The sequence below is a fragment of the Merops nubicus genome, unplaced genomic scaffold (assembly GCF_000691845.1).
Source record: "Merops nubicus isolate BGI_N331 unplaced genomic scaffold, ASM69184v1 scaffold15207, whole genome shotgun sequence".
Lineage (NCBI taxonomy): Eukaryota > Metazoa > Chordata > Aves > Coraciiformes > Meropidae > Merops > Merops nubicus.
In genome coordinates this window covers 73528-97105 of record NW_008621118.1, presented here as the reverse complement: position 1 = coordinate 97105, position 23578 = coordinate 73528, and the positions used below count along the sequence as shown (strand labels likewise).

General features: G+C 38.7%; 1 protein-coding gene across 1 annotated transcript in view; it reads left to right on the top strand.

Annotated features, from left to right (window-relative positions):
• DACH2 (dachshund family transcription factor 2) overlaps nucleotides 1-23578 on the top strand; it is a gene marked incomplete at its 5' end in the record, with an annotated part of 136552 nt that overhangs the window by 42640 nt on the left and 70334 nt on the right. The window contains one exon of the mRNA XM_008944358.1: nucleotides 2631-2762. Within this exon, the coding sequence (XP_008942606.1) occupies nucleotides 2631-2762 (132 nt within the window). The remainder of the gene's footprint in view (nucleotides 1-2630; nucleotides 2763-23578) is intronic.

Genomic DNA, 23578 nt, shown 5'->3' with positions numbered 1-23578 from the left:
TGAATGTTTTACTAAAGGTCAGAATTCACTTTCCATTCCCTCTTTATCTCCTTATTAATAGTTTCTTTACTCATTTGTTTACTGAAACTAAGGAAAGTTTTTTGATTTAGAGTTCCAAGAACCTGTATAAATACTGACCCAGATGAAAATATTTACTGGGATATTGGTTCATCTGTATGTATTTGGGTACGTACACATGATAAAATGTTAAGATAAAAAACTCCATGTTCACACTCTGTATTTTTCATAACCTTTAGAACACATGTGAATTCTTTGCAAAGGGATTAGAAACATAAAGTGAGAACATGGTTGTGAGTGGGTCCAAGTTCTGAAAATGCTTTAGTACCTCAAAGCATCTGAGGCTGTAGCTCAAAACTTGGAATTGGTTGGGAAAAGGAGTGAAAGTGCAGATGTGTAGGTAGGCAAGTCATGCAGGTGCCTGGAAACTCCCAAACTTAAATTCATCAGAAGACTTGTGTGGGTACTTGTTTTCTGAACTTCCTGAAAATAATGTGAAATTCACTCAAAGAGCAATCCCACTTCCTTTCCCTGGAAAAAAAGTGGAAAAGTGTACAGACTATTTGCTCCAGAAAGTGTGTGAACAGTTGTAACATTTAAGATATTATTTGGAATGAAGTGTTAGTGATGTCAGCTAGAGAATTTGTAAAAACAGGAGTTTAAACGTCAGGAATTTATATCTATTCAGTAATAAACCTGTAACATTTGCAAAAGAACTTTAAAGGATGTTAAAATATATATATATAAATAAAGTGAGTATGATTATGGTGTAGTGCTCTTCTGTATGAAGTGAGGACTGCATTAAATGACCTAAACCACAAGATTATTCATGATGTTTTCTGGACTTTTGTATGTTTGTATTTAGTGTATATCAGTAGTGAAATCAATGTAGTTTTTGAGATCTCAATGGCAAAACAGTACAAGTGCCTAATTAGAGCAGGTAATGTTTGTTAGATCTGGCAGCAGTGTGTTGGAAATGTGGGAGTGTGTAACCACAGTTTGGTTTTGTGAATGCTGAGAGGCCCTTGGGCAAGATAGAAGGAGGAGGACAGATGGCCTGAAGAGGAGAGGGCTTCTGAAACTCCCTCTTGTAACCTGTCATCTCCAGCTTGCTGATATAAATGGAGAATACCTTCACCAAACTTCACCCAATTGCCATATCCATATGTATTAGTCCATGTCCCTCCTGCACGCAGTTGGAGCCTGTGGATTGGTTGGTTACTTAAGCTATATTAAAGTAATGGCAAGTTTTTTGAAGCCTAGTAGAGGAGCAACACAGCTAATCTGTCCAATTCATAGCAGCTTTTACAAGAAAGTATTTTAACTTATGGATGTGAAAATTCTTAGCTCACTTTAGTCAGTATTTAGTCTCTCAGTAAGCAGTACTTTGAGAAACAGCAGGTTATGGTATCTTTGTGGGTTGATACAACGTGTATGACCACCAAAAAATCATGGTTCTTTTGGTGGTCGTACACGTTGTATCAACCCACGAAGATGAAAAAGCATGGGGTTTTTTGGTAAGTAGAATTCAGTGATTTTGTAGAACTACTGTACAGTCAGTTAGAAGATAGTGGATATGAAGCATTGGACTTGGTTTTTGCAAACCATACCATACTGAGAGGAAGACAGCAAAGCCATAACTGAAAGAATAAAGAATTATACCTGTAGAGCTCTCTTCAGTTACATGGCCTCATCCCCTGTATTTTCCTGCAAGACAGATGAGCTTCAGATAAGATGCTTTCAGTCATATCTTGCCCAGAGTAAAAGTAATTTGGTGCTGTCTGGATGACAATCTGATCTCTTACTGACCACGTCAAAATGAGAAAACTTAAGAAGTTTACTCTCATGAAAAAAGATACTGGCAGTCTGAGTAATAATTTTAAAACTATAGCAATGCTGGTAGCCTGTAGCCTGATGCTACTTATCTGTTTTACTATTGGCAATCAACTGGGTTTTAGTCACTTGAAAACCTACCACTAAACCCCCAAAATTCTGCAAATTCACACTGCTCTTAATGGTCTCTTAAAGGTGGGCTCAAGTTTGTAATTACCCATATTGTACTTTTCTAACATTTCCAATGCAATGTTTTCCAGTAGCAGTAATGCTAATTCAAACCAACAGACTTCAGAAAAAGACAAAATAATATTTGGATATATAATAGTACAGCATTGATTGTCCCATGTTAATTGGCTTTGAGCTGTTGAAATTAAGGAATACCACATCTTACTGGTGTACTTAGAATTTTTGTAACAGCTAGTTCAGTCAACCAGAAAGTGATCAAAGTGACAAGATGATCAAAGTGACAGGAAATAATATTTTAAAGTATAATCAAAAGGGATGCCAGTAAATAAATATTTCTTTATGCTATACACACACAAAAAAAATAGAATCAGAAGCATGGAAAAAACTTTTAAAAATTCTCAGAGTGGTGAAATACTGAAATAACTTGACATTAAAATAAAGATAGTGTTCAGAATAACATTACATAACTCAGCTAAGAATGTCTGTTGAATTGATGTGATTTACTGTCACTGAAAGGAATTGTTCTTAGTATTTTTCAGTGCTGTATTGCATGGGATGATATTGCATTTTTTTAATTTATATTTTTCCAGGTCTGACAGCAGCTGCCATGGCAGAAGCTATGAAGTTACAGAAAATGAAGCTTATGGCAATGAACAGCCTTCATGGAAGTGGAAGTCAAAATGGAACAGAATCAGAAAACGAGGAGCTCAATTCTAATGCAGGTCAGTAGTGCTGCACACGAGGTGAAGGGGAGCTCTCAACACCTGGGGCTGTGTGTGAAACAGAATCAAAAACCTCTCTCAAATTCTGGTCTTCTTTCATTTTGTAACCTTTGCTCTCCCAGTGTCAAGTCAAAATCACTGCCCCTCTGCCTCCAGTATCCCTCCAGTTCTCCTCCCAACAGCCATCTTCATTAATTTTTTGAAAAATATTGGTAAAACATTGTTTTCATTGTTAGAATACAGACATTCTAAACCGTTCCCTAAATATATTTTTGGTAACAAAAGACTTCTCTATTGGCAAGAATACAGTGACTCTAGACTTTTCCTGTAAATGTTGGAAAGTTTCCAAAGCATCAGGTTGCTGGAACTCATCTTGAGTTCCACAGTCCACTGGAGAGAAAGGTAGAGTAGGGAATGTGAAATCACCAACCTTCTGGCTTTTCTGCATTTTGGTTTTTTCCTTGAATGGGTATTTGGAAACCAGAGGTTTCAAGGGGAGTCGTGATAAACGTTTGTTCTGGGCTGCCTGGCTGGTGACCTTGGGTAGAAGGCCCTCACTGAGCACGTGTGAGTCTGTACACCTGTAGGCATCAGGTAAACCTGAACTAAGCTCCCCGAGTCCCAGCTCCAGCAGAAGAGGGTCCAAAGGTTAAATCAGAAATGGATCCTTTGAAGAGGGCATCTTCTTTGTTCATTCTAATGTTCTTTTCAAGTCAATAGATGAAATTTTCACTTGGATTGTGTAGAGAACCTAGAAGAAGATGGATCCATTTTGTTTCAGAAAGCCCCTGGATACCTATTACAACAAGAGCAGTTTCACTTGCACTCCCTTTTTTTGACACAAATGGTCTGTCAGTACACACTTCCTGCTTTGGAAAACTCAGGCATCCTTTGTTGTCCCTCTCCATTCAAGGCATTGTGAAGTCCCTCGTGGCTCTCGGGTCCCCCAGCAGCATCCCCATGTCTCTGAAGTCACACATGGGTCTCTAGAGACGAAGCTGCTCGTACAGTTTGCTTGCTTGGATGGGGTGTAGTGGATCTGCATTGTACCATCAAAATGGTAATTTATTAGACCAATAAAGCAGCAGCTGGGAGGTCTTAGACTCATTTTCTAAAGGAGTAACTTTGAATTCGTGACAAATTATGCACAAAGCAGTCTTTCCAAAAGTGGTATTGCCTTTTGCTAATTTTGTGTACTCATCTGTATTGAAGAAATCTGGCTTCTAATTCATGCATTAAACCCTTCCCCAGCTTTCTATTATGTAGGGTGTGTGTTTCTTATTCACCTCTCAGACCCTAATCAATTAGTGCATATTGAATTCGGAAAAAAACACTGAAAAAGCATGTTTAGTTTGTGTAACTCTCACAGTTCAAAAATGAAGTGTCACTGAATGCTAAGAATTATGACTGAAGACAGAATTCCTACTGAAAAGCAAGGAAACTTCATACAGAAGAGATGCAGGGTTAGTGCTGGGGGGTTCGAAAGCTGCTGTACAAAAACTGGCTGATTTGAGTGTTCACGGATTCCTGTGTTACCCAATACAGCAAAATTGGTGTACTTCATGTGGGGAGAGTATCCAGTACATTGGTATTATTATTTTAGGTACCTCGTTGACAAGTTTTCTGGGGGACTGTCATACCAGCCTTTCGACACTACGTCAGGGGTATGCATGTTAAATCAGAGTTCTCTGTGGTTTAGCAATTCAATGAGTTCTACAACTGACTCAGTACCAATTTCAATATTTGGAAAAATTTCCACTGGCTGTAGGTGAAGTTACAGTGGGGCCCAAGGATAAGGGTATGGTGTCAGTGATGTAAAGATCTTTTCTCAGTCCTTTCCCCTTTTCATTGCCTCATTCAGTAACACTGCCAAGAGCCAGTTGGCTGGATCGAGCGCCGATGTTGCTTGCAGACAGAGAAATAAGTCCTTCACAAAAGAACTGCAACTAATCATATTAAAACCCACAATTTCTCCTCTTTTTGTGTCTGCAGTGCCAACATTAGGATCATTTTTGTAATGCGTGGCTTCTCTCTTTATTGGAGGATCATCTTTTAAAGTTTTATGTTAAGCAGGTACAGCAAGATGTGTCAAAAAGGAAAACCACTATGAAAGGAACATAAAATTAACTGTATATTTCACTATACAAAATAGCTGAGGAATTATCAAATATTAATGATAGAAGACAGGTTACAGACTGAGGTGAGGCATGGAGAGGGTGGGCATTTTGGCTAGAAGCTGATACACATTTACTTTGACTCCCAGTGAAGAGAACACCGTGATAATTTTGTGTGTATGAAACCTTTACCAACTGTTTGTTTTGCTCTAGAGTCTTACAGTTTAAACGACCATTAAAAGCAAAATGAGGATGCAAAATGAGAAAGAAAATTGAATTTTGAAATTTTTTTTTTACTAAGACGAGCTAAACAGGAACAGAGCAAAGGAGTCAGAAGCCTCATTAGTGAGAAAAACATTTTATTTTAGGGGAGAGACCTACAGTTTCTTTGATTTGAGGTTGTGTTTAATAGCTTCTGTAATGGCTGCAACATGACTCTGCATCTAGATTTCAGCATGAATAACAACCTGCTCGTGTTTCATTTAGCTCCAAATGAGAAATTCTGTCTTTTATTGTTTTAGGAAATTAGTCTGTGTACTATTGCTCCTAGAACTTTATAATTAATCACTAAAGGTTATGGCTGTGGAGAGTTTGTGGGAAATAGATGTCTGAATGGTTATAATTGTAGCTGTCAAATCAGAAATATTGTTATACAGAGCAGAGGACCTTGTGCTTCCTTTGATTTCTTTTTCTTTTTACTGTAACAAAGACTTGTAGGGTTGCAGTTTTACTTAAAACACAACTGTAGAGATTGTTGTTTTTTTACCTCAGTGTTACACATGGACTTCCTTTGGCAAGCAGAAGATACAACGCCACTAAATATTTCACATTAGGATATGTTCCTTCCTCCCCATTCCACAATCTGACAGAGGAGTGGAATCGTCTCTCTTGGTGTTGTTTTGAATTAAAAATGTAATTGATTGTTATTAGGTCCTGAAGCTTTATTGCCAGATTTTTTGGAAGTGTGTCATTATATACAGGCCATTAGTATAATAGAGCAGTGGTGAGGATGTCTTGTCATCTTCATTTCAACCCCCATCTGTATCTGTTGAAATCAGTATGGAATAATTTTGGATTTGCTTCTTTAGTAATGCCTAGAATGTCACTTCTGTCATTTCTTTCTCCGTGTGTGTGTACCTATGACGATGGAAATATTTGAAGAATTTCTGTATCTGAAGCCAGAATTCATGCTATCAATTTAAAATCTGGACTCCTAACTCTCAGGATCACTGACTATAATTCCTCAGGTATTGTATTGTCCTCTAGGAAGTTAGAAGTGTGGATTTGAATTTTACAAGTGTGTGTAAGGAAATGGGGAGTAAATGGGCCCCTTCTTTGCCTGCTACATGTCCAGTTGATAAACTTTTGCCATCAGGTCCTGCCTGCCTCCTTTTTTGTGGTATTGTAATAATCTCAGTAATGGTGGAGTTTGGTCCTGGAATATTCTGAATAACTTTTTTTTTTTTTTTTTTTTTTTTGCTGCAAGAGGCAGTACTGAAACTGTGAAAAAAAAAAATTTGCATGTATTTTTTTAATTGAAATAATGCATTAGTCCACAGTGCTGTGAAGGATGTTGTTATACATCTGAACATGAATGTCCTCCTTCCAGTCTCTGTGCAGAAGAGAAAGAGATTTTTTTGCACCTTCCTACTCATCATATGAAGTGTTGAAGCAAACTTCTCAGGCAGTTGAAAAATCTCATATTTACTCTGGCACTATAGGTTCTCTGGCCCCACAGGCCAGCCAGTGTGTGCTAGCTCTTCCTCCTGGCTTCCTGACTGTCTCCATCTTCTTGTAGGACCTAGGAAATGACGTTGAATCTAGAGAACCATGTAACTGGGGACATAGATGTCATGAAGTGGGAGAAATTAATCCCTCTAAATCTCAAATTCCCAGTGCCCATAAATCTTTCATAATCCTATTCCCCCTTTTTGGCTGCTCCACGTGAGTGCTTGGAGAGGAGACAGTGTGTTGATGGCAATCAGTGTGCACATCTGAGGGCTGCCTTGAGTCCAGAGTCATGTTCCACTTCAGAACATGAGTGAGATCAGAGTTTGAAGCTGGCAGCAGAGGCCAGGTAGGCTGGGGGTGTGTGTAGACTTCCCAAAGCCCAGCCACGTCATCAGTTTTGTTGTCCTATAAAAACCAGATAAACAAAACCTCTCTGGTTGCACAAAAGTGTTTATAAAGATCACCTCTTTCATCATCATGCAATACTAAAATTAGGTGAAGTGGAAATTAGCATATAATTGCCTAGGGAAATTTGAAACTTATTTGAAATCAGAGCTTTTTTTTTTTTAATAGCATGGCAGCAGGTAATTTGAACAAGTATGTGTTAGAACGGGAACATGAGGGATAGATTGCACAACACAGTGTTGGTGCTGTGACCTGAGCATCCTTGAAGCTGCGTGAGCAAAGAGGATCAGTGTGTGGCAATCCCTGGGAGTACCTGCTTGTACAAATCCTCAGTGCAAAGAAGAAAGCAGTTATTTCCTTCTGTTGGCTTTTGGAGTTAGCATGCATGATTTAAGAAATGTGTTTTGCTTTCCCAGGAGAGATATCAAACAGTACTAAGTGTTTCAGTGGTATTTCCTTAGGAAGTCAAAATGTTATTCTGTATGTAGAGTCTTGTTGCTTAATTTCCAGACAAGGAGCTAAGTTAGGCAGAAAAGAAAGGAAAAACACTCTGGCTTTTGGCATATGAGGATCAGAGAAAAAGCTCTTCACAGAGGAGAAAAAAAAAAAAAGTGTTATCTTTTTATCCTTTTTTCCCTTCAGTACCTGCCATGCAGTTTTCTCATAAATGCAAACATCCTTCACAATCTGTTTAAAAAACCACAAATACATCACTCGGAGGAATATTTAAGGAACCATCAGGAGGGAAAAAACTCATTGGTTTAATGGAATGCTGTCAAGGAAAATCAGCATCACAAACGACACAGGGGCAGAATTGATACTTTTGCACTGACATGTTAAAAGAAAATCCCATGCATTATTTAGAAAACCCAGAAATCTGTCAGCTGTATGATTGCCGAGTTAGCAGAAGCAGGAGGATGCTGCCTAAGTTGAAAAGGAACGCGTGGGCAGGGATCCATATTGTAACCTTTCATGTTCCCCACCCACCACGAGCACCCAGCTATTACACGGTCAGCAGTTTTCAGTTTTTCTCTTTTAAAATTTTCAAGTGCTTCAAAAGTCAAAAGAGGTAGATCTTTTATTCCAGAAAGTAGGATGCCGAAGCTGTTATTTTATTGTAAGAGTAAAAATGACAAGACCAGAGAACAGAGTTTTTTTTAATCCTTGAGTGCTGTGCAGACTTCATGAAGTCGTTTTGCCTGTTGCTAAAGCAAATATTTCTGTGTTACATGAGCAGAGTTAATGTTCCAAAGATGATAATTTTATTTAAAGAACACAAAACATTTTAAAATATAACCAGTCAAAACTACTATTAGTATTTCTAGAATCAACTGAAAAGCTATTGAAGCATACACTTAATTTTCTTTAATTGTCCTTTGGCCAGGAGGAATGTGTATAGTCTTGAAGCAAGAAAGAATTTAATTTAGAATAAAAATGCTGTCTCATCCAAAAGCTTGGCTTGTTTGACTCCAGCCTTAGTAGATATGTCTACATACATTTAATCCTAAAACTTCAGACATCTGTGCTGTCTCTGTGGGCAGTTAGCTCCGTTGGTTGTGGTGGGTGTGAGGACACTGGCTTTTCACACTGGAAGTTGAGTAGCACACAGTGGCTGAGTGGACCTCCCTGTCTGCCAAGTGGTGAGGGGCAGTGAGCTGCTAGTCCACGGCCAGCAAACACAAGTGGATTGAGCCCTGGGATGGGTAGGAAAGAGGATGACACTTTTGACATGACCTTCTTCCTCAAGCACGCAGGTGGTGTTATGCTGTGAGTATGGTACATGCACATAATACACAGCCAGTGGGACCAGGCTGGGAGAGAGGAAGTGATGGTCAGTGTCATGGAGAGGCACAGCTTAAAAGATCTCTTGGAGACCAGAAACAAGTTCTGAGCACTTCACTGCTCCTGTTCAGCCCATCAGTCTGGGATGCATTGCTCTGGGGGAGATTGGGTGCTGCCATAGGACTGGGCCGTGTTACAGTGTGCCTCTGGAAAATGAAAAAAACCCAACCCCTAAAAGCTCTTCTGAAGCCCCTGGACAAGCCTTTGGTTCTTCAGGGCTAGCTCAGCACAGGGGCGAGGCAGCAGCGTGCTGAAGCCTGAGGTACAGCTGAGGTTCTGTAGGTGATGAGCACACGTGTGGCCCTGCAGGTGACTGGCTGTGAGGGCAGCCTCTGCAGAGGTGTTTGTCTCAAGGTCACAGTACCTGAAGAACATTTCTTAGTGATGAAACTCGGTGGCTTTCAGGCTGCGCTTCCATACTTAGGTTTGGAGGTGTGTTTTCTTGGAAGCTTCTTTAACCCACTTGAGAGGGATAGCTAAGAAACTGTAAGCTTTCTTTTTCAATGAAAATGCAGTGAAAGAACCAAAACTTTCACGTAACACTGAGGCTTTAAAAAGCTTTACACATTGCTGCCTGTATTCTCTCCTCTTTTTTTCCTGCTGGTGGGGGCTTTCATGGGCCCTCACAGTTGTCCTGCTCTCCCAGTGTGTGTGTGTGTGTGTGTGTGTGTGAAGCTTGGAAACAAGATGTTCATTTAGCTATTTCTTTGGCAGATCAGGTTTGGGGTTTTTTTTTGGAGACTGAACATCCACAGATATTCACAGATACACTGTGTTTCCCCATTGCTGGGCAGGTTTTAACACCAAGAATTTCAGGATACTTTAGTGAACTACAGCTTTAGTGGAGTGCAAAAGTGAGTTTTTTTCTTATCTGAAAACTATATTAAGGTCCCATTTTAGAGAGATCCTACCCATTGAATGCGAGTGCTTTAACTGTCTTTTAAAAGTATTCTTATTCATTTAAATATGAATGTTAATACTTTTTAGAAAATGTACCTCGTTCACAGATAAATGCTGATGCATCAGCTAATATTTACATGTTTGGGCTGACACCCAGCTCAGAAATACGAAGTAACTGGCTATAGTTTTAAAACTAATAAAGGTGAAGTAACTTTAGACAACTTCTGAAAATGTAATTGTCTCTGATTTTCTCTGTAACTCTGAGGCATCTTTTCCTTTGAGAGGAATTTCCATTTCAGTTTTTCGATGCTTATCTTACACCTAATGAAATTAACTGATGTTTATATAAGATAAGCTAATATAAAATATTTTAAAGATCAAGTGAATTTAGGTATTATCTTACACAGACTTCTTTGTAGAACAGTTCTTATTAAATGTCTCAGCTCTGGTTTGTGTGAATGCTTTTTGAGTGGGTAATTCTCAACGGTCTTTTTTAAATGGATTCATAACAATTAGATGCTGCTAAATGTTTGTGAATGGAGAATATATATACTTGTAAGTTTGTATTTCAGCAGTTACAGATATCTCACACTCTGCTTCGTCAGTACATTTTAGCTGTTACCTTATTTGAAATCAAAGAACTGCTGTTCCTTTTTTTCAGAGGATAAAGTACTTTTTTTTTTTTTTCTTTTCATAAACACTGAATTTCTTACAATGATTTCTGACTTTTGCTGGAACAAATTTAATATAGAAAATCACAATTCATATCTATCAAAAAAACCCTTTCTAATGCCAAATAAAATACTTCTGGGCGCACACAGCGTAATCATAAACAACCTCTCTAGATTCTTGCCATATCTGCTATCAGAACTAAGTGCAGCAAAAGATAAACTAATGACAAAATGCAAATGGTATGGCTAAACTGTGTGGAATTGAGAGCTTTCACATGTCTGTCACCTTTCAGATCCTTTACAAATTTATGGTCTCAGAGTGCAGAGGTCTAAATCTTCAAAGCTTGAAAAACAGAGGTGCAGCATGAACTAATCTTCATTTTTTTCCCCTATCTTCTTACAGCAGCGCTAATGGAAATGTATTTTGTTTAATGACTCTGAAATCCTGTTTGTAATTAGATGTGGGAATTGGTCTTACTTTGTAACAGATGATACTGGAATAATAATATGAGAGATGCTACGCTGAGACCACTATCCTCCTAAATCTATATCATTTTTCATTTTATTGACAGGAAATGTGTTCCTGGAACAAAGAGATTGATTTTAAAGAGTAGGAAAATAATGTCTAGTAAAAACTGAAATGAAAACATTTTAGCATTACTTTAAGTATATCACAAGAGTACATTAACCTTTTAACTTTATTTTTAATTTTAGTAAACAGCCTTCTTATAATTGTTACTTTGTCACTGATACAATCTTTGAATTAATGCACCAAAAGGTAGGGAACTTTAATTAATGACAGGGTGCATACAATTAAAATGCGTATCATATTTCAGAAGGATTATTCAAAATAATTAATTTTGTCTGTTAAAACACTTTTACAGTCGTAAATGAAGTAATTAGGAGCGGGCAGAGAACACGTGAGTGCGGGCCGGGCTCGCGCAGTCCCCTCAGAGCATTGCTCGTCGTCGCTAGCTCTGGCTGTCATAAATCACACTGGCCACTGCAGAGCCAAGGCTGCAGCTTCCCTTGGTGACACTTTCCACGTTTGTTAGCAGGAGCAGATACTCGTGGGCAGTATCAGCCTCCTGAAGGACAGCAGGTTGCTCAGAAGTGTCCCTGGTCAAGAGGAGGTCTCGTTTCTCTGCAAGGCACAGGGACTGCCGCAGCGCGGTAGGGACTGATACTTGTCAGAAATGTGCCCAGTTTAGGACTTCCAGTATAAATTTTTGTTAAGACCAGTGCAGGTTAAGTGCACCGTACCTCAGAAGGAAGAATCGTTCCAGTTTAGACACCTTAGAAGGCTCCTGGGAGCACGGAAGGAGGCTGTGAAGAGCAGAGCTGCTCCCTGCAGGCGAGCGCAGGGTGAGGAGGTGTCTCCAGGCACTGACACCTTTCTGCTCTTGGTGCTTAGTGGGAAAGGGAAGGAAAAAGAAAAGTGTGGTCCAGATCTACCTCCCTGAAATGCAGTTGGTATTCTGTGCTGAACTGTTGTTGGATAACAGCAAAAAGCGGTCCTGGGAGCTGGAATCATCAACTGGTGATCAGCTGAACTCTGGCAACAGGGGATGCCAGAAATGGTGAGGAGTCCACCGAGCGACTTGCAGATTTTCTGCAGTGCTACCAGAGAACAGGAGCAGTGCAGTACCATATGTCCAATACAGCCTTCTTTTCTTTTTTTTTATTTCTGTTGAGGTCCATGTGTGTGCTGTGTTTTAACAAAATCTTGTCTGCCCATCATTCTGCACAAAGTCACATATTTGTTCAAACACCGTGGGGGGTTAGTGTGTTCACCAGTGTGCTTTAGCTTCCCATTTCAGCACGTAAGGGATCCACTACGTAAAGAATGCTGGCATGGTAGGAAAACCAAGTATTGGTGCTAGCTGCCTTTGTAAATAGTAGTGAGTCAACTTCTATCTCACATTAATGATATTTTAACAACAACAAGTACTTTAATATTGTAATCACATTACAAAGTCTGGAACATTCTTGTTCTTGTTAAGGCATATATAAGTTAGAATGAAAACTGGCATATTACCTTTGATGTGAGCCACATGCTGAGAGTCCCCCAAAGGATGTCATTGATAGGGATACAGCTGCCAACAGCAGGAGCCTCATGAATTACAATTTTAATCAGATTTTTAAAAAAAGTCCCCTAATGTACAGTTAATTTATGTTTGAGGTAAGAAATATTTGTGGTGTGATCATTTGGAATATTTTCTCATTCAAAAAGAGTAGCATTAATCCAAAAAATCCCTGTTTTAATAATGTGTTGTTGTATTTAAGGATTCAGTACTAGATTTTTGCAGAGTGCCCTGAACTGACATTTTTGCAGCTGTGATTTGATAGCAGTTTTACTTGCAACAGTTGGACTCTTTAAGTGTCTAGCTGACTTGTGAATTTGATGAGACAGAAGTCACCGTGGTCTCAAGTCATTCTGCCTTCACTTTGCACCCAAAAAGTAAAAGGCATTCCGTAGCTCTGGAGTAGGGACTATCTGGGCAAACAAGACATACACCAATCAGAACCTTATTAGTTTTTATAGAATACCTTGGCTATCTCGAAAAGTTATATTTAAATTTTGTTTTCCTTTAATAAAGTTTTGGTGCATAAGAAAATCATGATTACGCATTTATTTCTGTGATTTTGAAAGTAAGCATCTGACAGTTTTGCATAATAGGTTATGCTTTCTGCTCCATATTCTGTTTAAAAAAAGCTAGAATCCAAAGCTGTGAGTGACATTTTGGTAGAATTTTAGCAAGTACAGTCATTACCAAATTAAAAATAGATACAGGTGGGTAGTCTTATGTTTTTAGCTGTTTTTTTTTAATTTAAACCCAGCCCCTAACTGTATACAAGAGCAGCAATTTATTGGTTCATTCTAGTTACAATTATAAAGAACCAGAAGTGTTGTTCGGACTACGAGTGAATGCACCTTTATCACCAGAGTGTTAGAAATCTTTAATTTCCATGGCTGTGACATCTTTTTCTGAAATGTGATTCTTATTCTTAATTTCTTAGAAGCTTAATTTAAATTAATAAGATCACTGAAGAATATTAAAACCTGGTTCATTTAGTCATGGAGTAGAAAATCTTGTTGGCACCATATAATTGAAGCTACTAATTTATCCATAATCTAAAGGGAAGATGTGTGGATTTTTAGTACGTGCTTCACATGCAGTCTTAGTGTGTTCATGATGTTGGAAATGTAACTGATTTTGTTAACTGGGGGGTAACTAACAGGTACCTCAGGATGGCCAGTTTGTGTACCAGTGCTGCAGACCCATTTCCAGCTGGGAGGGACAGTGATGGGCTGTTTCACCCCGTGCTTGGGCACTGCCCCTGCTCTGCTGCAGTTTGCAGAGGTTCGGATCATGGGAAAGCAGCTCTTGGGGACTTGTTTTCTACCAGTGCTCTCAGTGAGGCAAGAACTCTGCCAGTATCCACTCTGACTGAGGGTTCTCCAGCTTAGTTTTACAGGGTTTACTAATCATGGCTATTTTTCCTAATGCTTAGCCCAAGTCATACTTGTTCCAGCCTTTTTTTTGCTGCCTCTTGTTCCGTACGCTTTGGGAAAGGGGAACAATTTATTCCCTTTTATTACTGAACGTGTCTTTTATCTAGGGTGGGCTATCAGGGAGCCTCCTCTCTGTCTTCCCTTCCCTCCACTAAGCAGACCTGCTCTTTTGAACATGCAGGTCCCTGGTGGGTTCTCCCTGCACCCCTCTGGCCCTCTGCAGAGGGTTCCTCTCCAGCGCGGTGCTTGGGTAGGGCTGTGCCAGTGCTTGGGGCAGCAGTGTGGAGCAGGACAGGGAGAGGGGACTTCTCCCACTTGGACATGCAGCTGTCTGCTGTAAACGTGTGGAACTCCTGAATTCTAATGAAGATCCAGAGTTTTGGGTAGATTGGCTAATTCTGCTCAGTACACTTTCACTATAGACTCTAACATCTAACATCTGCCCTTGAAGGTGAAGCATTTCGTGCAGTTGAGTTTGGCCATTTTTTAGCTCTTTCTGTCTTTACAGGTTGGCTGGAGGCACATTCTGAAGGTAAATTAAAATTGATAGTTGGAACCGAAAATCAACATTTCCTGTTCAGATTATGTGCATTTTTTAAGCCACACAGAGCCATCTGCAATTAATGCTCTTTGTTATATATCTTCTGTATTTACAATATATTTGACAATAAAACCTTTTCTGACATTTAATCAGTAGCAGAGTTGTTCCACTCTCATTATATATTCATGAACTTTATCACCAAGACCAGACATAAATGTTGAGCTTGCCTTTAAGATCAGATATGCATTGATATTTAAAACCTAGAAAATTGAGGAGCTTTGTATCTGTTGTACATGTGTACACTATAAAAATGGGAATAGATTCTTCTTTTTAAGAAGGTGCTCAGGCTACTAGAGTCAAGTGGAACTTCCAGCCTACCTGTATAAGAGTTTTATATTCAATTACTAATGTCATGGGACGTGAGAAGCTGCATTTCCCCCTTTTTCTGTAAGGCATATAATACTAGTTAAACTGTGATTTTCTTTCTCATATTAAGATGAAAATTGGAAAGGTTGTAGGAAGAAGTGTCTTGCAACTTCCTGTGGATCTGTTTTCTGGTTGACTGTCTCCAAGAATTTAATGTAAGGGGGATTTTGATATTTAGTCCTTGAGAAATATTCCCTCTCATTTGCAGCACATCCTATATTTTTCTTGATTTTGACAAAGTAGGCTTTTTTTTTGGAAGTTGAATTCAACTTTATTCCCTTTGTCTTTCAAATCCTAGATCCAGGGAGAAAAGTCCTTTAGGAAACAGTAGAATAGCTAACATGAGTAAGACTTTTAATTTCATTTTTTATAAATACCAACTGTATCTGGGTTTATACTGTATGTTAAGTAACATTTCTGTGTTAGTGAGAGATTGAACTTTTAATAGAAAAATACCTGTACAGAAGAGAATTTGCAGGAAACTTGTGGGTATCTTACATTTGGGAGGATAATCTCTAATGAGCCCCTCTGAATTTAAACTCAGTGATTCTCCTTGTAGAAGAAATATTTGCATTGTCCTATTGCTAGCTGCTGATGCTGATTTTCCATGCAACTAACAGCTCTTCTTTCTTTAAAACTGCCGTGAATAATTACAGCCCAAACCCTGCCCCTGTACTATGTAAATGGGAAATCCAAATCATCAGATAGCAGTGAATCTTTAGTTTGGATTAAAAAAAAATTATTTTATTTAGTAGACATAGTTACAGTGCTAAAATAAATGGTTGGTGCAGTTATACAACATCTCACCTTCAAAATTTAATCATCTACAAATGCTATTTATTTTTCATAAGCTACTTCCCTTTTAGTATGATTCATTAAATATCCTCTTTTTTTTTTTTTCATCCCTGCTGTTTGTTCATCAGTTTTGGACGTATACTCCAGGCATTTATTTCCCCTCTGTCTGAATATATGAATCATAGTGTCCTTTAGGTTGGAAAAGCCCTTTATGATCATTGAGTCCAACTGTTAACTCAGCACTGCCTATTCCACCAAACGTATGGTATGGTTGATGTAAAAATAATTAAAAATAATGCTCAGATTAATTAAATAATTTCAAATTTAAAAGTTCAAAATTGCATGTCTGTTATTCTGTAATCCTCTTGGTACAACTTCGTCATGGGGTTTTCCCTGAGGCAAATTTCTTTGATTTTCAAGAAAAATCTGTATTTTCACTATCCTCCCATTTACCAGACATGTAATTTGGAAAATTCCCCCGTAGAGCAGAGCTCCTCCAGCGTGCAGCAGAAGCTTTGACAACTGGTAGGAAGGTGGAAGTTCCCATGGCCCAGCAGTGGAGGAATACTGGTGAAAAAAGAGTTAGTGTGTGAATCAGTGAAGTGAGAACTTAGGAGGATCAAGGTGAATGTTTTTTTTAAGAGTTACTGGTAGACCATAGGCTATCATAGCAGATGTTACCTTGTCCTCTCCTCTGTATGTCTGCCATTGAATGTGGTCTGAACTCAGGGACTGAATTTGAAATTTGAAGTGTGAGTGACAGTGGCATAATCTAGATGGTCAGTTCCCTCACAGCTCCTCCATTTTTAGTTATCTTAATTGTACACATGCAATAACTTCTAATTCAATTAAGACTAGCAATATTCCACATTAGCCTGTCTGCTAAAATCCATGCAGTATACTATAAAAAAGTCATTAGTTTGGTAATATCAATTTAACAAGTTTTAGCTCATTAACCTTGACACCAGCAGTGCTGGAGAGAGGAACCTTTTCATATTGTTGTTCTCAGCATATACCAGGGAGCCCTGAAGATCTGTTGAAATCCGTGGCTGTTATCCTGGATCATCAGTTAGAGCTGTGTGCTGGCTCTGCCATGCAATACCCCAGAGCAAGCCACAAATTCCATCTTTCCAAGTCAACAGTAGATTGCAGGAATGTTTATTCAGAGAAACATTTTATCCATTCGGAACTTTGTGTGGTTTTTAGATGGCCCTTTAAAAGCATTTCCTACATTTCCTTTTTCAAACAGACATCATTTCAACATCACCCTTAAAAAGCTTATCTGGAGTGGGGCAGATGAATGTTTGTGATAACATTTTAGTAAGCTGAGTAAGCTACTAACTGCAAAAACACTTCTTCAGTTACTACTTTTTGCTTTCTGGGTTCACGTCTGAGAGATTGCAGTTACCTTTGTAATAATGCTGTTGTTTTAGCTTTAGAAATCTTGTGTAATACTGCTGTAGGTGCCATTATAAAATAGGAAAATGAGCAATCATTTATAAGTAGAGTACAAATAAATGAAGAAAAAGCTAGCAGTCCAAAAGCTGGTTTTTATTGTATACTCGAGTTGAATGTGTCTGAGTTTCAAAACTGAGAACAGGTAGAGTAGAACTCTTGCTTAGCCTCATCATACAACTGGAATCACAGAGGCATTTGGAAAAACAGCAAGAAGGGGTTGTGTAAAAACACAGTGTGTTTGCTTAGGAACAGCTTCACTTAATCTTTTTGCAGTCATTGTGAGTCTGTCACAGTTCAGGACTTGGGGATGGGCTAGTGATGTAAAGAATCAGCACCCACCTCTGAGGAGTGGCTCTGTGAAATGGAGGAAAGTGAAGAGGGACTTGGACGATCTTTGAACGTGGAAGTGGGAAAACAAAGCAAGGTGAATGTGGAAAACAGTATTTCTTTTTCAGCTCTGTATTCGTGCCAGTGTAAATATTTTCACGTGTTTATTTCTGTTTCATCACCTGCCTTTCCTTTGTTTTCTAGCTTGCTCAGTCAGAAACTGCCTGTGCCTCAGTGGGTCACTGTCCACATTTCAGTCTCCCCATTGCATTGTGGTTTGTGCCCTTTCTGAACCCCCCCAGCCTTTCTCCCCTGCCTGGCTGGAGCGTGTGGTCCACTCAGCCCTGGGTGGTCCCAGGAGATGGGGGCGGCCAGCAGCAGGAGCCCTGGGAGGCGTGTGGGGCTGAGCTGGAGGGAGCTGGTGCCAGCTCTGCAGGTGAGACAAGGCCATTTGTTCCCAAACCCCAGCGAAGCCCAGCTCACTGCCTGCACTGCACACGGGCAGTCACAAGGGCAAAGAGTAACCTGGGATATTTTGGAAAAGCGTCAAGCCAGAAGATGGGCAGCAAATAATTTTGCTCATTTACAATGTTAATGAGAAAATTTTTTTGGTAAAATACCAAAGGTGTGATATGTGCAATTTGAATATTGCAGACTAATTGAAAAAGATCACTGTTCTGAACTACAGGTGTAAAACTTTTATTGTGTAAAGGAACAGTTACCTCAGCCAAATTTTCAGCTTCAGAAAGACAAAACAAGCTAGATTTAAGCTTAATTATAAATTGTTTTTTTTTTTTCTTTTTACCCCTGGCAGATTTGCCTTATAAAAGGTAAATTATTTTTTGTCTTTTGTAGAAATCTAAACCAAAATGAAAAATTGCATTAGATGAAGCTAAAAGTGAAGTTTTGGTTGAGCTCTAGGTAGCAGAGGAGAGTGCAGTCTTGAGATCAGGAAAAGCTGCAAAAAAGTCAGGAGAAGACATTGTACTTTGCAGAAGTTCTATGAGTTTGAAAAGAGATTATTTCAATTACTTTCAGGCTTGAGGATATACCAAAGAACTGTATACCAAAGCAGCTATGTTGAAAATACAGATTACAAAATAAATCTATTAATAAGCCAATTTTTTTATTAAAAAAAAAGTAAAATTCCATTCTTTTTCTAAGGACCATTTTTCAAGTAATCCATGAACTATTCTTTAAGGTAGCTGAAGACAATATGGATCAGGAAAAAGTAAGACCTAATTCAGATAGAATCACCTAGATGTGAAAGCAGAAGATGTATGTGTGATGGGTAGTCAGGCAAACACGTCTGTAAGCCAAAGCTGCCTCTAAATATTAGGGCTTTTTCTAAAAGGCATCTTGTTTTATTTAACATCTATGAAAAAACTAGGTTGGAATCCTATGTGAAACATACAGTGGCATTTCTTCTGGGAAATAGATTTTGTGTGTGTGTGTTTACATTAAACTACATGTGCATATTTTTATATGTATATTTACGAACGTATCTCAATATATTTGAAAGAAGAACTACAAATGAAACTGCAGCTTTGTGCCTTCTAATTTGCAGGTTTGTAGTCTGACCATGTTCACTTTGGATTTAAATACCTTTCAAGGTATTCAAGCTTGATGGCTTGGCCTCCTCTGAATAATAGAACTTAGAAACAAGGCTCATATCTGGGCAGCTGTCTTCATATTATATTTATAACTAAAAAAATCTGTCATTCTAAGGTTTTTCTCCTAGAAGTAAAATCTCTACTGTAAACATTTCACTTCATGTTTTTAACCAGTATTTTTAAACACTAGTGCAATGTAGAAAATGGAGGTCCAGCTGCACAATGTGGGGTTAGACATTTAAGAATCCTTATTTTAGGGGGATCATGCTCTGGGGTTCTTGTTTGACCCCTTACACGGGTAGAATACATTTACAGAAAGAACACGAAATTTCGGTACCAAAGCCATCCAGAGTTGTGGAACAAGCAAAGCTCTCTTTTCTTTTTTTTTTGGAACTGAATACTGCCTGGAATCTCAGAAGTGAAAATCATCTCTTCAAGCTTCCCAAACTAAAGAGCTTTGGGAAGAGTGTATTTGTCATTATGTTTAATTTGCAGATACCTCACCAAAGAAAAGGCCAGGGGAGCTAGGCCGAGAACACAGCTGTACAGGCAGCTCAACTAATTGCCTCTCCATCCTCAACCTCATTTATCTTCATTTCTTCCCAATTATACCAAATTATCAATAGTCTCTGTTGCATCAGAGTCTTAATCCCCTTTATTCAGGCAGCATTAGATAGTGGCAGATGAATTCTTGGAGGGAGTCAGGGTAAACAGCCATGAAATGCCACCTCTGGCAGATGGCATTGCTCACAAGAAATGTGACAAAACATTTGGAATTTGTTACTAGGCATTGGTAGGAGAAGGCAAGCTGTCAATATTTTTTTAAATGATAATCAAGGTGGTGCATACTTATACCACAAGCAGAAATGAATCCTGGCCAAAACCTCAAGCTTAGTTAAGTTCAGCTTGGCACTGTGCTGTTGTATTTGGTTGTTGAAGGCTCTCACTTTTTCTTCTGAAATATTTTCACTTTGTCTGATATTAAAATCAACATTTTAATAGTGTTTGTTCTCTTGGTAGTTGTTACTTATGGTTTTGTATACATCAGAAAGTAATATTAGTTTGAAGAGGCAGAATATCCTCTATGCAGTAACAAACTTAGGATGTGTTTTCTTGAATAGTTTTTTGGCTCTGTTGGTCTTTTGTAGGGGATTGATGCAGGTCCTTAGAGAAACTAATGCAAAGCTCCCCCTGATACTCCTTGAGGAGAACTGCACTAGAGATTAGGTACGAGCACCTAATGGCCAAGCTTGCTGAGTGAGAACAATATTCTGAAAATCGAAAATTGATTGACCGTGTAAGATGTCCAAGTGCTGTGGTAGGTATAGATTCAGCTGTGAGCAAAAATGAAAGTGAGTTTCAAAGGAAGTACAAAGTTGGCTGCTAATACAGTTCAAGACTTTTTTTGCTGGTTATTTTTAGACTGGCATTAAATGAAACGTGGTAGATTTCACTGCAGACCTTTTATGTGAATTAGATTTACTCACAGGCTCTCCTGGTTTTGATGGTATTCTAAAGTCTTTGGAGGTCAATAACAACTTAGTGCAAGGAATCGAATGCCAGATATGAAAACTGGTGCATCTTCAGAATTCATATTTACCTTAGCAGTGCTCCCCATACTGACACAACGTGTTGGAACTGTGCAGGTGTCTGCACTTGCTGATCCTTTGTGGCAACGAGGGCTTATGGCAGTAACTCTCATTGGAGAGCTTCTGCAGTTGCTCATCTTCATTACAAAAGCATGTTGAACATCCCTTTTGCAACCTCTCATTCGCCAGGAAGATCTCTGATGTCTTTCAGTTCTCTGTAGGTGCTTCGAGTTGGCAGGGGTTTGGAAGATGGTCCAAATGTGTTTGTGTGCCATAGACATATAAAGTGCCACAGACCGGATTTAATTCTTCCAAGCCATACTTTACACAGAGTTCTTTTAGTATTAGGACCTTTTGAAAATACTTCAAATACATAATTCATTTGTGTCACTACAAATTCACTCTGAAGATTACAATCTGTTACTTGAACTGTTCATAATAATTATTTCAAGGAATGAATGATAAATTGTTGAGTGATCTGGTTTTGTACTGCAGTGTTACCTATCTGCTGTGGACATCAAGATGTTCACAAAGTGTCTCAAAAGCAAACTAAGCTATCTAGCTAGTTACAGTCACAGTAAAAATATACAGTACATGTATAGCTCAGTGATTTTTTTCAGTAAGTTGTTAGATATGGGAAAATACTAAACAATAATAATCCAAAAAGGAGCAAAACCCACTTGGTTTGTGTTGAGTGAAGGTGTCGATGATTGTCATCACTGGCGTATGAATCCCAGTTCCTTGCTTGCTTGCTGCAGTTGTTGAGTTCAGAAGGATGTATGTTTTATCCTTTCTGGCAGCCAGCCCTGCAAACTGTGTTCAAGATCTGAAAGTTAAGCTATTTTATTTCTGGCTTGTGCATCATCAACAGTAATAAAAACATGACAGACCAAAATTTTGACCTTATTTCTCTCCGTGAAATGCACGTGTTTCTGAAGACAGACTTGGGTCCTGTAGTAGGAAAACTGTCAGTTTTTTAACTGATGGTCCTAAACCAGAAGAGATACCATGTTCTAATACAGAGTTCCTATCTTTGTATGGAAAAATAAATAGCAATAAAGTCACACACTTATTACTAAAATGTTCAGCAATAGCTGCTTGGAGTGCAGAGGGGAGCAGATCTGTTGTGCAAGAGTGAACCGTAATCCTGTGTTTACATTTCAGAATAGTATTGAAGATTTAAAGGTTGTCCTCTCTTGAGTTCACCAACATCCTGTCTGTTGAAATAATGATCTGTGCAGATTTTTGTGAGCCATCTTTTGTCAAAAGGGCATTCTGTGAGCTGTCAGGAGTAGGGCTCTCCCTGACCCGACTTCCCAATAAGAATGCAAAGGTGTATTGTCTGCTCACTAGCTCAGACTGACTGTGGCTCCTACAACAGCACCTTGGGTGACAGAATAAATGTCATTTATCATCTCTCAGGAAAGGGTTTGCATATGCTTTTGGCAGAGACAGAGATCCAAAAGAAGGTTCAGGTTTTAACTCTCCCAAATTCCAAGAATGAATGGGGATTTATTACTTATTATCTCATCTGCTCTGAGAACTAGAAGACATGAGAGGAAGGCAGCAAATGCCAAATTAACCCCCTAAAACTCACCTGCAAATAGCAGGAGGTAGATTTTCATACAGTGCATAGGCAAGCAGTGGAACTCCTTGCTGCAGGATGTTGTAGATGCAGAAAAATGGCATCCGTTTAACTGCATGGAATAAAAATCTACTAAAGGTTATGAAATTCCAGGAAAATACCTTGTCTCAGGAAGTTTCTAATGCATAAATTGTTGGAGAGTATTGTGGGAAGTTGTCGCTGTAGATTTTCTCTGTATTTAAACTTTTGGGTAAGTTTTGCTCTTGGCCCGTGTTGGAGACAAGGTCTTAGGCTAGATGGGCTGTAGCTGTTTGTGTGCACTCCTCAGGGAGCCATTATTCCTTTAGTTATATTGCCCCTCCTTCTGGAAATATCATTACTAATTTCCATTTAGGAAGCCATAAATCTCTAACTGTTGATATGAAGATTAAAAGCTTTGCCCCACCCCCTCCCCACCCCTCCTTTCATTATCACATGGTTAACTATCAGCTACCAAAGAAGCAAAGGCTTCATTTGTTAATTATCCTTCCTAGCCAAAACCAACTTGTTTGTTAAATATTTATGCTTATTTAAATCAGCTGAAGAATAGAGGCAAATGGGTACAGGTAGCTAACTTTAAAAAGTGCTTTTTAATATTAGTGCTTTTTGATGAAAATTATAATATTTTGTATCTAACTTTCTATACATATGATGTTTCATCTTGTTAAATCTATCTTCAGTGAGGTGCTTGGGTGGTATACATTGAATCAGCTGTTCTGTTGAGGTGTGTTTGGTATTTTGAGTTTAAATTGGCAGTGCTGGGTTAATGGTTTGACTTGATGATCTTGAAGGTCTCTTCCCAGCAGAACGATTCTATGATTCTGTACTGCCCCTTTGAGTCGTTTCAATTTCTATCAAACTGGAACCTTGCATTATATTGCATTTTCTTTCTTTTTGATGGTTCAGGAGGGATGGTTAGGTTCCTAAATAAATATTACATCTCTGCTTTTATCTTCAAAAAAAAAGAATCTTCCCAGAATTAATTTTTCTTAATTAAATTGGCATCAAATATTCTGACATATTCCCAGTTATCTTCAGTATCCTGTTTGCTGTGAAATAAACTTTGATATTGCTGTCATTAAGACTTTTCAGAAAGTTCAGAAATGATATTCAGATTTCAGATGCCTTCTTATTGTATAATTATCAACAGATTACTTCACCTAAGTTGTGACAGACATATTTTTTAAGTATGACTGACTGATGGACAGATTGGGAATTGTTGAATTAATGGGCACATTTCAAAGCTTTGGCAGGGCTAAGCAG